This window comes from Anoplopoma fimbria, chromosome 14 (genome assembly GCF_027596085.1).
Source record: "Anoplopoma fimbria isolate UVic2021 breed Golden Eagle Sablefish chromosome 14, Afim_UVic_2022, whole genome shotgun sequence".
NCBI classification, from domain to species: Eukaryota; Metazoa; Chordata; class Actinopteri; order Perciformes; family Anoplopomatidae; genus Anoplopoma; species Anoplopoma fimbria.
The window spans coordinates 6,366,319-6,383,185 of record NC_072462.1 but is presented as its reverse complement, the minus strand read 5'-3'; the positions used below and the strand labels follow the sequence as shown (position 1 = coordinate 6,383,185).

The 16,867-nt window shown below is 44.2% G+C and overlaps 1 protein-coding gene across 5 annotated transcripts in view; it reads right to left on the bottom strand.

The window, feature by feature from the left end:
• Positions 1-16,867, bottom strand: part of rapgef1b (Rap guanine nucleotide exchange factor (GEF) 1b) — a 42,962-nt gene that overhangs the window by 12,242 nt on the left and 13,853 nt on the right. For 2 of the 5 annotated variants that reach the window (XM_054612993.1, XM_054612997.1), the window contains exons 2-10: positions 8,926-9,071; positions 7,701-7,879; positions 5,738-5,894; positions 5,554-5,642; positions 5,306-5,464; positions 3,833-3,947; positions 3,552-3,738; positions 2,510-3,034; positions 1,545-1,747 (exon numbers count right to left, since the gene is read on the bottom strand). In XM_054612993.1, coding sequence (XP_054468968.1) covers positions 1,545-1,747; positions 2,510-3,034; positions 3,552-3,738; positions 3,833-3,947; positions 5,306-5,464; positions 5,554-5,642; positions 5,738-5,894; positions 7,701-7,879; positions 8,926-9,071 — 1,760 coding nt within the window. The remainder of the gene's footprint in view (positions 1-1,544; positions 1,748-2,509; positions 3,035-3,551; positions 3,739-3,832; positions 3,948-5,305; positions 5,465-5,553; positions 5,643-5,737; positions 5,895-7,700; positions 7,880-8,925; positions 9,072-16,867) is intronic. The other 3 variants (XM_054612996.1, XM_054612994.1, XM_054612995.1) reach the window with 3 other exon arrangements.

Sequence of the window (16,867 nt, the reverse complement as noted above, 5' to 3'; positions counted from 1 at the left end):
GCCCTGCAGGAGAGCACCATCTGTTTACTGTCCACAAATGTACTGTCTTCATTACCGCACAGCTTTAGGGCCAACTACGGATCAATTTGTCACCTTCAAATATGTATGGAATGCATTAGTGAGGAGAAACACGCAAGTGTGTTGCTCTGTGAGAACTCCATGTCTCATATGTGACAGTATGGCAAACCACAGACCATCTGAACATGCAGTGTTTTTCTGGTTTGGTATAATTCTATGGGTTGTTGCCAACATGGCTATTCCAGAGGGCTTTTAAAAAAAATCTTGTTTATTTGGAAAGCTGCAGGAGAGTCACGCATCTTTAAACTCGTTTCCCTGAATCTCTACATCGGGGGTGTGGAGGTCAGAGTTAGCATGACCCGTAAACTCTCAATGGTCACATTTATGGGAAATAATGCAGGTTGGAATATATTTTGATTTAAAATATTTAAAATATGAAGTATTTCTCCATCATATTTAGTATTCATGACTACATCAGCATTTAATCATTAAGAATTTTACTCTCAAACACTGATTGGTGCACAAAAGTAGTGTCGTCACCTTTTTCTAACTGATCCCCTCCCACTTCAAACCAGTGAGAAGAGCATTGGGAAAAAAAAAAATTTGCTCATACATCTCATTAGAAATAACAATAACCAAAATTGTTCTAACTTTTGGCAGGAAATAGTGTGATCATGTCGACCCCACCACTCCTACTGTAATAAGAAGAATCATTTGTCCCGTCCTTTAAAAAGGTTTCATTTCAAACTCACATGGCTCATCACAGGCTGCCCTCTCCTGCTATGATCTATCCAATCGTGTCCCTTCCTGTCTCCCCTCACTGACTCTCTGTCAGACAGTTGTCTCAATTAACCCAGACACCGACCCGGATTAAGATAAGTGGACTGGATCTGATGTGCGGCTGATAAAGGCCGGCCTTATCTCCCACTGACAACCAAACACCTCTGTGCGCGTACGGACGTCTGCTTTGGTTACAGAAAGGGGAGATGGAGAGCGTAAGGAGCGGCGGGCTGAATAGGTGAGCGAGATAACGAGGTAGGAGGAGGCTCCACTGAAAATAATGATTATAACCACTGGAATGCACTTTATACCCAGAATGCATTCTGCATTCTTTCCTGCTCTTTGATTCGCAGCCAGCATAAGGCATGGTGACATTTGGACAGAGCTCTTCCACAGAGGGGTGTTTGTACGGTTCACATGTACCAGTAACCTTACCCTCACTGATTCCAGGTATGATTTCATAAATGAATAGTATATTCAAAGAAGGCTTCAAGGATTTGTTTTGAATTTGAGGAGAATGAACTGAACAATTTAAGGAATTTAAATTACAGCTTTGCTCACACAGTCCAAATGAGTTAAACCAACTATTCATTTCTACCCACATGCAAAAAAAAAAAAAAAAAAACACATTAAATTTAACTCTGGTAGTTTCTAAGAAACAGCACAATATCAAAGTAACTGGTTTTCGGTGCTTCGGAAGAGTTGCGTTCATCATAATGCATAATCACATGGGAGTGGTTTCTTACCAGTTGCCTTTGTTTCGGGGGCAATGCTGGAGGCAGCAGCGGCTCGTGGACTGAGTCGGTGCTGCTGAAGGAGTCGTTGAAGCCGTAAACCTCCTGGAAGCGCTTGTTGCGCTGCTCGTAGATGCTCTCGCTCTGTGGCATCTGGTAGAACATAGAAGGCTGCGGCTCGGAGTAGTCTTCCACAAACTGCATGTACTGGAGGACTGGAGGTGGATTAGATTAATTAACATTTATTGTTTATTTTACCACTAACAATAGACATATTTAACAAAAAAAATTGGTAAAAATCAAAAGCAGCAAAGGCCGAGATATCTTAACTCTCTGTATATTGTATGGGTCAAGCAGGTTTTCCGCTACAAAATTCTCCAGGCACAACATGAGATCACCCTGATGACATCACCAGTTATTTTCTCTGAATGGACAAAATTCCTCCAGAGCGAGAGAAGATATTTTACAACTATTATCACAGGCTTTGTAAAAATCCGTGGAGTCCCTTTACACTGACTTTCCGTTAGTTGTCCACTTGAAATCACACATGCATGTAGTCATACACTATGATAAGCGGTTAAAATAGCAGGAAGGGCTTACTGTATGGAATGACATGATACAGTAGCTTGACAGGAAGTGATGTAGCAGGTGTGTCATGACCAAATGACCAAATGTTGCCCTCCGTGCCCCCGGAGCCGGCCCCATTGTATCACATCCTGGTATTCACTTCCTGCCTCTATTCACAGAGGAATATTTCCTTGACATAAGCTGCGCCTCAATGAACTGATGACAAATTGCTGCCAAGTTCCCACTGACCCTTCCTAAAAAAAAAGAAATCAACCCCACCCCTTACTGTATTCTTCTCTACATTAGACTCTTTGTCTCTTCCTTTGCTTCATTGCCCTCCACTCATTCATCTCATTCACAGCTCTTTCTTCTTCCTTGCTCCTTCATTACCCTCCCATCCCCTCACTTACTGTGTCTGCTTTTCTTTTCTGGCAATGGAGGTGGGCTGGCGGCGACATCCGAATGCTCGCCGGCCATGTACTGGGCGACGAACACGCCCCCGTTTGTCTGGGGCATGGGTGAGATGGGTGTGAAAAGGGGGAACGGCGGCGTCGGGTGCAGCTCCTCTTCCGACAAGTTGTCATATTGGGAGGGGTAGCGCTCATACAGCACCCTGGACCCTGCGTCGGGGAAGGGCGATGTCTGGGTGCTGCGTCGCTTCTTCTGGGGGAGGGCGGGGGGAGCGCTGACGCGGAAGGAATGTAAGGGGTTGGTTTGATTGGGCTGCGGGGTCCAGTATTCAGACTGCTGCTGTTGGGGAGGAGCACTGAAGCGGGGGTGCGAGGGATGCTGTCCGGGGACCGGGGATGAGGACTCGCTGTGAGACTCAGGCAGGGGGCTCAGGCACCCTCCTACCGGTATCGGGGGAAGGTTTTCCCCGGCCGACAAGTCCTGGTGGAGGAAGTCGTAATCCGGGTCGTAATTCTCTGTGTTGTCTGAAAAAGGTAAAAAAAAAAAAGAAAGTTACAAATTGAATTTCATTCATCATAACATTCAGACTCAACACATAACCAGGATGAAGCTTTCAACTGTAGAACCATCACAACAGGTGAGATGAAAAACATAAATGAGACATTTTGTCACAGGTTCGGTAAATTGGTAACTGGTTCCCAATTTGCCAAATACCCGGATTAGGCTAAACTCTGAAACTAATAAAACTCATATCAAAAGAGCACTGCAGAAAATATCTAGGAGACGTAAACAAACAGGTAACACTGTGTCGAACATGACACGTTACCAGTGATAGACGATATTGGCTGAGCTGACTGACGTTCATTTCTTATGGGTTGGAGTGTGCACAAACTTTTTTGGTGTTGTATGCTCAACGTGCTCTTTGTAAGTCAATGTGTGTGTGTGTGTGTGTGTGTGTGTGTGTGTGTGTAAATTCAAAAAGAATTTGCATTATATTCAGTTTGATAAACCCTAACCATAGCTTTGTCTTCCTAGTCTTACCTAGCGTCTCACAGCTAGTGTTACGTGAACACTGACCACTGTCCTGCTCCATGGAGGAGAGCTGTTCGTCCGACTTGCTTAGTTTCCCCATGCTGCTGCACGGAGACAGGCGTGGGGAGTCTCCCCCGTAGGACTGGCTCCCCCCGGAGAAACGCCTCTGGAGGAACTCCTGCTCATAGTCCTGCTGCTGCACAGACAAAGAAAAGACCTTTAGCACCAGCTTTTTTTCCCTTAATGCTCAGTTTAGTGAAACTGAAGATACAGTATAACGGATCCTTCACCTGTCTGTGGACGCTGCACGGCAGGCTGGAGCCGCGGCTCATCGGGGCAACCACCGCAACCCGTGTGGGCGAAGGGGCCGACTGACGCTTCTTAGGGGGGAGAGCTGGTGGAGGGCTACAGGCAGAACAGCAGACAGAAGCAGCAGAATTAAAAAACATGTCGAGATGTTTTCAGTACAAGAGGCAAAGTCAATACAGACAGTCAGGCAAGCACGCAAAACACGCTCTCTCAGGCATGTATGCACACACGAACCCATGTATGAATACATGAACACACACATCGTCATCCCTCCTGTGGAACAGCGAGATGAAAGTGAGGGTGTTTCATGTTAGCCTCTCTCAGCTATGACATGATGCCGTCTTGTTTGTCAAACCTTATATTCAGTGAGTTAATACCGGGTCGAAATGGGACGGAGAGCAAAACACAAGGCACCATGATATGGAGGCCAGCAAAAAGACACAGCACGGGTGAGTCACACACTCTCATGCACTGCTCAGCCCTCTGATTGGATGATGAATTCTTCAGGAAAGGTCCAGGATAAAATAAAGTTTCGGGATAATGCAACCATGCAAGTATAAAAAAAAAAAAAAAAAAAACTTTCATCCAATCCAGAAGCTTTATGGGGGTCTAGGGTGGGATGTTATAACGGAGGCAGGTGATCCTACGGGCTAACATACTTCTCCTTCTGAGAGGGTCTCCTTTGGCCAGCGTCAGCACTCAACTGCGCTCTGTTCCCAGAATCCAAAGGGAAACCAAAGAGGAAACAAATTGAAAAAAAAGACAGCAGAAAGAGTAAGAAAGGAAGAGACAGAGCAACAGAGTAAACCAAAGTGTGCCATTTTTAAAGGCTAAAGAGCAAAAGTTATGAAAGATTTTAAAGAGTCTGGTATTCTTTGGCTGGCTCGCGTGAGAAAAGGAAATAAAACTACACACCGAAATATTTTATATTTTCAAACTGAAAAAGGTCATAATCAGTGAAAATGAAATAAGGAACTCCCCCTTACCCTCCAATACCCACATCCTGAAAACCTTCTGTATTCCTCATTTGATATTACTGAATCATTTTCCTTCTAAAAACAAGTTAATTCTAAAGTAAAACAGCTGTGATGACTAAATCCAGAATGGACATTGCCTTTCGTGACAAAAGGGTTACAACATTTCTGTGTCCACATCATCAACACCAAGCCCTCGTCATCGCTTCTCATTGGATGGAAACTAAACAGCTAAAAAAGGAACCTTTAACTGAGAACGAAGTTCATACTTGGTCTTGTTTAGGCTTTCAGAGTCGATTACTTCAATAAATAGAGCTAAATGAGGTACCAGCACATTCTCAGTTCTGTTTAACCAAAGTGGAAGCTTTAGTGAGAAATCTTGTACCCGATTGTGAAGTTCTGCATCCTCTCTATATAGAGATCATCAATAAATCAAAACCTGAAATCAAAAAGGTTCTAAAGTGCGTGTGTCATCCTCACCTGAGCTCTGCCATTTTGGCTTCAGGTAGGGGGGGTTTGGGAGGGGCCACGTCCTCATCTGGTGTGTCCGAGGCAGCCTCGGCGGGAGTAGCTGCCGGAGCCGTCTTATTGGAGACCTCCTGCTCCCGATCTACCAAGGGCATCTCTGACGACGCGCTGCTACACACAGAAAAAAAAGCCGTCTGAGTGAATGAAGCATGTTGAGGGTGTAGTTTGTATTCCGCGGAGCACACAGAGCACACGCTCACCTCTCTGCTGTGATAGCAGGTGGTGCTGGTTTGTTGGGGCTGGTGGGTGACGGCTGCTCCTGTTTCTCGATGGTCAGCTTCACCAATTCCTGTTCATGGAAAGAGCTTTTAATGGCTGCTACAATGATAACACAGTACACTAACCACCAAACATTTTCCTCTGCTCCAAAGCAAAGCGGCCTACCTTTACTCCATCCAGCACTGCTTTGATGACGCTGGTGACGGACGCCACATTTTCCTTGTCCTCCAAGTCGATGCCGTCCAGCATCACCTGGTCCGCCCAACGGATGAGGTTGGCGAGGCTCTGGTACACGCGGTTGTGGCAGGAAGACAGCGCCGAACTGTTGGAAATGGTGGGAGGATATGGTCGGGTGATGTTGAGAGTAGAGCACAGCATTGTGGGGGGGGGGGATTCAAGAAGGATAAACATAAAAAAAATAAAAGTGGCATATGGAACAGATAAAGAGACAACGCACAGGAGGTGAGAAACGGTGTGGAAAGCAGAGGTGCAAAAAGGAGAGTGATTCATAACAGCACAACAGTTGGTCGAGAAAAACAAAGTGCAATGGAACGAGCACAGACCTGAGGTGAGAGAAACCACACGTATGATACACTTCTATCTATCTATCTATCTATCTATCTATCTATCTATCTATCTATCTATCTATCTATCTATCTATCTATCTACCGGCTATTAAACTACATATTCATGGGGCATTTGTTGAGGGGCTGCAGGTATGCCTGACGACAAGCTATGAGGTTTGAATAGGCGAGCTGCCGTAGTGCTGACAGAAGAATGTACAACCGCACGGGGAAGTGGGGTGTTGTTACGGCCTGTAGTGAACGGTACATTTAGACCCAACACTAAGGTGTGGCCCGGGCCTGCACCAACATGCTGACGCTGATTCACAGTGCTGGAATATCCGTGCGCTGTCTCTGCACGGCTCAGCTCTACGGTGAGCAGGACACGGCTGTAGCTATGGGGGTTAGCGGAAGGATTTAAAAAAAAAGGACGGTGGAGCAGTGGGAAGGGTGGAGAGGTTTGACCCAGAAAGACGAAGGGCTGTAAGTTACACTGGAACTAAGTAGAGAATAGTGGAATTATGATAAAGTCTACAGCTATGAATGACTAGTCAGTATGCCTGCAGATATGAGTTTGAGACACAAACCTTTTGGCAAACAAGCACTTTAATCAACGTAACACTGTGTTCCACAACCACGGGTAGGAGTTACACCCACTGTTGACCTACTTATTTGACTGGTATTGATTTAAATCACTGCAGACAGTCTAACACTGGAGTACACTGTGTATGTTGAACACATGGCAAGACATTCCTAGCATTACTAACACGTGAGGGTAAAAACTCTTGATGTACAGTATCTTATTTTCAAAAAAAAATAAATCATAATCTAGCAAACTTCTACTGTGATCTATTGGGGTTTGACTCCATCAGACGGAGGTCAAATCCCCAGAGGCGGCTGCTTCTCAATGTTGCAGCAACAATCCATCAATCTCATCTAAGCACAGGGCTGCGAGAGACAAAATCTGTCACCTCTGACCTCCACACTGTCATCCGCGCTGACGGATGGGGGGGGGCACAAAGACAAAGACAGAGAAGTCCTAACATGTCTTGACAATCCAAACAAAACAGCAGCCACGGTTGTTTTTTTTTCTTCGCAGGAAGGATTTACTTTACAGAGAGTAGAACAAACAGGCTCTCTGTAAATATATATCTGAAGGTAACATTTCTGATAGCGTTTCCAACGAACACTGAGTGATACATGAACATCATTTTTTTTTTTTAAAGGCTTCAGGCATCAAGTCCAGGAAGCTTTGAAGTCTGTCACAACATACCATCAATCTTCACGAGCCGCTAAGCCAGTGGAAGTCTACATCGAGCTAGTTCTAACACGTCCCGCAAGGACACCAACTACGTTCTGAGTTACGTCAAGAGGCAAGCACGATAAGAATGAATTGAGAAATGGTGCATTGCACATTTTAAGATCTATAGCAGGAAAAAAAGGGTGGCAAACAAGAAGCAAGAGTTTTTTGTGAACGAGTATTTTCAAAAGTTTAAAGTTTAAAGTTTAAAGACAAAGGCCTTCAAATATATTGTTTTTTGTCTCTATAAAACCAAGCAACTGACCTGTGCTGTATCCGGGCCTCTACCTGAACCAGAGGCAGGATGGCTTCAAGCACCTTGCTGGCCGAGCCTGGAAGCATCTCAAGCACCTTCTTCTCCACGACCATTTTGTCCACGATTGTCTTGAAGTAGCGCAGAGCACTGACCACGTCCTTCTCGTGCTCCTCCAGCCGGCTGACCTTCTGCAGAGGGAAAGAGAAGCAATAACACACAACGCTATTACAGAAGTGCACCACACAGCTACTTGGGATTTTGATGAGGACGCTGAACATTTTATACACGCTTTTTAAACCAGAAATGAAATGAGTACGCAGTGAAATAAATGTATTATTTGGACCGTCACCACAGACTGGTCTTCATACAGTGGTACTGTCTAATCTCTTTTAAATCACTTCTTAAAACACATTTCTACAGAATGGCGTTTATGTGATGTCGTCGTTTTGATGTTTCATTTTCATTTGGTCTTAGTATTTTATCTTATATTCGTTTACTATATTTGACCTATTTCACTTGATTTTTATATATTTTGTTCGTTTATTTGATTGTCACTTGTTATTTCATTTTGTTTCTTTGTTTAGTTTTATCCTAACGATTGTTCTTAACGTTTCTTCTAGTGCACTGTTTTGCTGGCTTGTCTGTCGAAGCACTTTGTAAACCTTGTTTGTAAAAGGTGCTATATAAATAAAGTTATTATTATAATTATTACTGTTATTACAATGGTTTGCTTGCAGTTCAAAGAACCATCTATCAAGTGATGTGGCTTGGAGCCGTTTTGGTACTTCAGCAACGGGCTCTTTCAGCCTCTCTCTATTCTTTCACAGCGGGGCTGCTAGGGAATATACTCGTTACACGGAAAGCCTTAAGAGGGAGTGGAGGAGTTCATTCAGGAAGCGGCCCAGTTCCATTCATGTCTTTATAGGTTTAGACACCTGCTGTAGTGCAGCCAGCCGCCACAGCGACTGGGGAAGCTGTGGGAACCAGCGGGGAAACTTGTGTAGATACACAGACACAATGGAGTATGGGAGCACAAAACGTTAAACAGGAAAACAATCGTTTCACACACGGAAAAAGGTGGGAAAGAGCTGCATTTCCCACAATACACACACATATTTTCTGGCTCCTGAACACACACACACACACACACACACACACACACACACACACACACACACACACACACACACACACACACACACACAGACACACAGACACACAGACACACACACACCTTGTTTGCAGGTTTCTCGGTACTCTTGGCTGCTGGCTCGGGCTGCAGTTGCTTGCCCTTCTTGGATGGAGTCCTCTTGATCTTGGGAGAGTGGAACTTGTCCATCAGCTTCATGGTGAAAGAGGACAAATGGGACCGCTGCGAGTCTATGGACAAGATGGAAAAAGAGAAAGTTGAGTGGTAAGTCTAGGAGGAGGAGAGGTTGAAAAGAGATAAAAAAAAAAAAAAAAAAAAAAAACAGGTGGCACACGCCCACTGAAGTGTTGATATCAATTTCTCGGAATGCCCCTCATCTGAAATGATGCTCAAATGACCAGCTGAACACCGGCTAGATACAACAACAACAACACTGTATCTTTAAAAAAGGAGAGAAATATTACTGACAGGCCCATTTCATCTGCTCTTCCTGCTCCCAACGATAAATCTGTTGGACAGGCACAGCCATAGAGCCTCCTCCAGCAGTCAATTATGTGCACAGATGTGACACACACACACACACACACACACACACACACACACACACACACACACACACACACACACACACACACACACACACACACACACACACACACACACACACACACACACACACACACACACACACACACATGTGTGAGTGCACACAAAGGCTTGACAAGGACGGAGCAGAAGAGTGGGGTTATGGTAAAATACTCTAGTTAGGGCTGAGATGAAAATTGCTTTATGGATCATAATTGAGAGAAGATTTATAAAAGCGGCGCAATTTGGCAGAAGTCTACTTGAGCACTGTAGAGAGGGCCGATTGTATCTATTGAGAGAAGAGTCCCGCACTCCGTTAATCCCAGGAGAACTGACTGCTCACTCACCGCCTGCCTTCACCTCTCTGCCCCTTCCTTCTATCTCCACTCCAGACTGAAGCAAAAGATAAATGCTAATAACAGTGGTGGGAGCAGCATGGCAGGAAGTTTTTTTTTTTTTTTTTTTTTTTTTAAATCAGTGACATAATTAAACCTCTATCTGGTGTAATCTCCCCTCAGCTCGACAACAGTGGGATCTGACATTCCACGGACATCAGCGCAAAAAACACTGAATGCTGAATCGGCGAGCAGCAGCAGGAAAAATATCACAAACTAGACTCCCAGCCGGGCGGAGCTTTCATCTGCACCATCGATCCACATGCAGCGCACACATCTACCCTACTGTTACCTATCTCTATCTCTATCTCTCTCTCTCTCTCCGCCCCTAATCCTCTTCATCCCTGACTAAGAGCAAAAGCCAAAGTTTGCTGAGGCAGCCAAGGTCGACTGTGTGTCTCATTAAAAATGTTGATGAGAACGCTTCCAGTGGAGTTTCCTTCCGATACAGATGCGTGTGATGATGAGGCAGGCCTGACCCCTCAGGCTATTGCTTTAACACTGATAAAAAAAAAATCGGATGTTGTGCAAAACTAAATCAAAGCTTGCTGTACTGCGGGCGTTTGGTAAGTTTCTAATGGTGCATGGCTGATTGAATAAAGTACCGAGTTGCTGGACATGGATCGCATTACCCCCTGCTGCGTCACCTTTAATCTGCATTCATTTGACCTCATTCCGAACATCCAAACAAGTCAAAACACTCGCATAACACAGGCAAATGTATTTTCCAAACACAGGCCTAAATGTCAGCTTTGTTCAAATACAACATAACTCAACAAATTCAGAATCTCTGGCGAATTTCATTCGTAGCCCAGTTATGTCATTACAAAGGCAAAACCGCGATGTAACAGAGATATCATCCTCTTCATTCGTGGCGTTATTGCCACCATCAGTGGAGTAAACAGATAAAACATCCGCTAGTCAGCCAGACAGGATCGTGGGAGATAGAAGTAAGACAAAGTGTTTGATTTTTATCGGAGTCAGACTAGTGACTAGACACAGTGAAGACCCTGCAGACGGTGACAACCAGCTCGTCTCATCTCAGCAGCTGGATCAATACTGTGTAGCTCAGCCACAGGGGATGCTGTGCTGCATCAGTGCACATAATAGAGCCTGAATAGCAAAGCCAGGGCTGACAGTGTCAGAAGGTGGGTTTTTTGTTTTTGCACCCTGAGGCTACACACATACCTGTGTTAGCCAGTTTTGTTGCAAGTCAGGATGCTACTCATGTGGCAGGGTGTATCTATTTTGCAGAGGGTGCTTTTTGATTGCGCATCAGCCTCCATATGAGTTTAGTCTCCCATAATCCAATCTGTTTGACCTTGTTTCCCTCATATTCCTGGCATAAGCACACGGTCTGTGGCTGACATCACCGATATGCTGGACCCTCTCGCTCAATCCCGGCTTGAACCGGCCCCAGAAGGACTATGTGTGAGTTTACATCTGCAACCCCGGCGCCCCGGCCCACAGCTGAGAAGCAGTGTGACATCAGCACAGTGAGTCACCCACCGCCATGATCGATACAGCTGGTCCCTAAGACACCATCGCCCCCCCCCCCGGCTCAGCTGTTTATCATGCACGCTGGACGGGTTCCAAGGCTCTTCTGCTCCCTATTCATTTCTCTACCACCTCCCTCCCTCCCTCCCTCCATCTCTCTCTTACTCTCTCCGGTTCTGAGAACAGAAAGCCCTCCCCCTCCTTCAGAGTTCACTGGAAGTCGGGTTCGGCATGGAAATGACATCATCAACAGAAAGAAATGAACACAGTGAAAGAGAATAAGTCAAGGAGAGAGAGAGAGAGAGAGAGAGAGAGAGAGAGAGAATACAGTGAATTGCTCTGTTATAGTCATGTAGGCCTCTCGACGTCCAGCCCCCCCCCACTCTCACCCGCTGCCTGTCTGCTGCTGCTGTCCAGAGTTACGAGGTGGTGATGTCATTGGCTGTAATGTCTATTAAACTGAATCTCGCTAGTCATGGGCTGAAAATGAGACCGAAAGAAAACTCACAATGAAAACATTTTTTTTTCCCCTTATTTTTTTCAGCTGCTCCAGTCCACAACATCCCTTTCTCCTGGAATTCCTTCTAAAATCTGCAAAACACCTGCAAAACATTTTAATATCCAGATTTATTCTCTAGAAACAATATCTGGATTTTTACTGCCTTGTGACTGCTTTTAGAGTAGAAGTAAACAGAGAGAGAGAGAGAGATTGACACTTCTTACCAGAATGGACCAGATCATTCAGAACACTCTTTAATAGCTGATTTACTGCTAGCACCTCACACATTTCTTCCCCACTCCATTTTAAAATACAGTGCAATACAGCAGCAGGGCCGGCCAGATAAACGGTTAAGTGTGGTTACACTTCCATAAAGGGTAAGATTTGACTCCTCTTTTGTTAACCGCATCAGTCCCAAGAGAACTGAACACACACACACACACACACACACACACACACACACACACACACACACACACACACACACACACACACACACACACACACACACACACACACACACACACACACACACACACACACACACACACACACACACACACACACACACACCGTCCCATGAGCCTCTTTGTTACACTGCAACCTCAGAGTACAGTGTGATCAGTTTACAGGTTTGCAGTTAATAAGGCTCCTGTATAGCAATAAAACGCATGCAATTGTTTTATTACAACCATTATTGTTGTTATAATCTGGCAAAAAAAAAGTAGATCAAATCAGTGACATTGCTCCTGCTGCTATGAATCCACATGAAAAAGGAAATCAGGGAATCCCTAAAATCAGATCGTTGACAACAAGTAGAGAAGGATTTAGCAAGTAAACATCTTTTGGAAGACATTTAAATTGCTTAAATACTCTGCTGCTTTGAAAGGCCCCGGGGACGTTTAAAACAAACACTCCAATCTGAACAACTCTTGAACAAAGCCTGGGAGGGTTCTCACATAACTCTGTGGTGTAGTGGAGTCCCCAGGAGCCTCGCAGGCTGCGGGATTCTCTCAAAGCGTCATTAGACAATCAGTAAATACAGTACAAACACACAAACACACACACCAGGGAAGTACATTAATGGGTACTTCACATATTTTCTAATTAAGTGTGGGCTCCCATAGACCCCCAAATATTCTGTTTAGGAGAAACTTTATATACACATCCCAGTACATTAATAAAGGACTATCTTATCTTATTAAGAATCTTCTATATATATCCAACCAATCCAGGGTTTCCCCTAACACAACACAAACTCACCAGCTGAAGTACAATCCTTCTGGGTTAGCATACTTCTAAATCAGTACCTCTAAAAAACAAAGTAGTAACTCCTACTACTTTCTAAACATGAACGGGGATTTCCCTGCCTATCCTTTCTTTAGCATGTCTGCCAGAATGTACTACGTACATGTTTATTATGTCTTTTGGCATAAGGCAAATTTGATTGTGTTTTCACAAAACGTGTAATGAATAAATAAAGCGTTTACACACTTTAGAGGCGGTCTGACAGAGACACTGCCTTCTAATAAACTTCATTTTATTAGTGTAAACAGTGTGTGCTCTTTTTTTCTATTTATAGGACAGCCTCTGTGAGCAGGAAAAAGGCAGATAAAAATAGTGCCAGATTGGTTATAGTTTAATGGACAACACAGACCAGGAAACACTAACCTATATTATTCAGTTTCAGTCAAAACCTTGGATTTAAGTGCCAGCTCGTTGGTGCTACATTTACATGTGTGATTTGCTTAAACAATGCAATGACCCACACATTTGGCCTCCAATTTAGATGAATATTTCAGTGGGAAATAACAAGATCCCACTTGCTTGAGGCGATGCCTACAGCACAACTGATGACCGGTGACATACGAGCTTGTCCAGATCTGTCTGAGGACCCGACAGGCTGGCAGATTGATCTGGATCTTGTTCAGTACAGGTGTGATCTATACAGGACAGCTGGTCGGCCCCGCGCTGATCCCCCGCTCTAGGAATAGGATGGAGACTGGGTGGAGGGATACAGGGGAGGCTGTGCGTAAGGTGACACACACACACACACAGCTGTCACCTCCCGCTGAACTCCCTCTCAGTGAGGACTGCTCACTGAAAGTGTGCGAGCCTCAATGAGTATGAGGACTTGTTGAGCAGGCTAGAAGACTGAAACTGGAGTCAGAAAAGGTCCACGTGCCAGCTGTTTGAGAAGGGCCGGAGGCAAGCGGGAAAAAGTGATCTGAAAGAATGTTTGTGCTAGTGATAGTTAGAATTATCTTCTCAAAAAAGCGGGACAGTAAATATTGGTTGATACTGGTGTGTGCAGAATAAATGACCCACCTAATTGAAATGTTGTAATCTGCTCCTGCTCTCTGCTGAGAGAATGGAAATCTATGAGTTTGTGCACACATATTGGATTGTATTTATTTGTTGTTGTTTTAGTTTTTCTCTGTTTTGTATGGTCCCATGTGTCTGAAATAAAAGTTGAATATAAGTGGTGTTTCATAAAACTGTACTTTAAAAAAAAACACAGAATCTATCCAATAAACAAGCGAAAACGCCGCCCTGGATACATTTAAATAGACAGTGTTGTTAAGCAACCATGCCTGCAACGAGGCCTCGTGTGTCTATAAAAACGACAGCATAGTGGAGTGAATTACTGTCTGCTACACTGTAAAACCAAAAACCGCAAAAGGTGTAGTAATATCTCCACAGGCAAGACCTGCTGTGGAGCACGACTGTGGAACGCTAGCCCGAGGCATGTGAGATGAACAGCGGGCAGGAAAATAGGAGAGAAATTCAACAGGAAATAGTTAAGTGCTTGGTGAATTATTTATTCTCCCCCATTGTAGTGGTTGGCTTCCTGCTGGGTGTGTTCAAGTTTCAATAGGAATCCTCTTCATGTCCTCAGTTATCAACGAGCTGCACTATGGGACACAATAGACTGAGTGAATGTGTGCTGCAAGCCAAACTCCTGCCAAAAGGATGGCAGGGAGGAGAGGGAGCCCTGGTGTGGACCTGCGGCCATGGTTAATGGTTAATGGTTGATATCAGGGGTAATGGAGGAGGAAGTCCAGCCGTGGGTTTTTACAGTTGTCCTGCTGTGGCGTTTTGAGTATGCCATTCAACAACGAGCCGCGGTAGGACTGAGAGCACACAGTCTATTTACAGAGTAAGTAAAGGGGATTCTGCAGACGCTAAGTGCTCATCACGCTAACCATCTATTGTATTTCACTCACAAGTGAGACACAGAAGAAGGTTTTTATGAGGCAAATCAAATTGTCAATGCAAAGTGACACATCCAAACAGTGGGGGGGTGGGTTCTTCCCAATGACTTCTGGAGTCCTGAAATAAACATAATGGGCAAATCATTTTCGACTCTGCATTTGTGTAATTACATTAGGAGATTACAATAGAACATTTGTCATTTCTAACTGAAAGGGCTGATTGAGATGAATGCTCCACTGCCATAATAGAAAAGAGCTCACTCTTAGAGCATTTATATTGTGACGTACAATTACTTTTCTAAATTAGAAACCCACATTTTCTTTTTAACGTTTAGTAGACTGTTTTTATTCCATGGTTTTATTTGTTTATCACTATTTCAACTCTTGTCTTGTTTGAGAGAAGATAAGATAAGATAAGATAAGATAATCCTTTATTAGTCCCGCAGCGGGGAAATTTGCAGAAATGGTCTATTCCTGACCTCCGCTTTAACAGAAAATCCACCTCGGAATAACTTACACAAACATGCCCTCCAGTACGTCAATGACTAGTAATGCAGCCCCACCAGCCTTGGGTCAACGATCAGGAGCAGATATCAATGTGGTGATGGAGGAGCTCTGCGCGCTCGGTTGCATGGCTAACAGAGCGTGGCCACACAACACAGTTGCGATCTATAACCCAGATCCATGATAGAAAAACAGCAAACTAAATCATTAATAACTGCTTAGTGAGATTGTGTTTTGGTCACCTATGTTCAACATAAAGATGAGAAAGTGAAGGAGGGACAATGAAGAGCAGTTTCTTTTTTTTTTGAGCCTGCCATCTGCTCTTCAGTCTAACCACAGAGGTGACACAGTAGACCGAATGTCTGATGATTGAGAAAACATCTATACGGGGAAACTCCTGCTCTGTGAACAAAACATAATTACCGCTATGAGTCATGAGGTAACAACAATATCAAAAGTACCCTCAATCAACTTTCTCACCCTTTCAGAAAGGGGAGAGGGGGATAACAGTAAACATGTAAATGTCTTCTGATTCCCAGTCTCATCAAAGTATCCTCCCTCAACACCGTGTGACAAAGTGAACTGAAACTAGAATTATCTGTGAGGATGAAAACATTGCATTAAGACATAATAACCAAGCAACAAGCAGCGTGCACGGGCACATAACAACACAATCCAGCCTAATCTCTTCGGTGACACACCTTGCATTCTTCAGTCTGGTTATTTGTGTCATGTTGTGATCTTATTACTCAGGATGAAGTCAGACACATCCCATCCAAATATTTCAACCACAGCTTTAGTGGAGTTTAAGGGACAAATACACCATTTAAAAAGGGTCTTGCTTCGGTTTAAAAAAGGCCCACTGAAATGAAGTGTCTATTGTCATGGCACAAAAGAAAACAACAACACAGCGAGCGGACGACGCTCCGTCTATTATCTGAATCTTCTGGCATGTACAGCAATAGAAACAGTGCCTTAAAGCAATGTTTTGCTTCAAAGTTTTTGCAAGCACAAAGGCACAAGGTTATATGCTCTTGGAGCAGCATAACAGAAAAAAACAGGGGTGAGGGGAAAGAAACATATTGTGCTGTATTCATAACACAGCTTAAAAATAAACCACTATGCCGAAACTCAAGGCCACTGAGGTTAGAACATGCAATGCATAGTTCCACAACTACACAGCGTGCCGATGAGATGTGGTGGGTGATGTGAAGATATTTGGGGTAGTGGGTCAATGTGAAGACTCAAAATGGGAAGCTGTCTCTTTCACTAACATTTTCATTTCTGGCAGGAGGAACGGTGTCTCATCACAGGGAAAAAATGCTGGAATG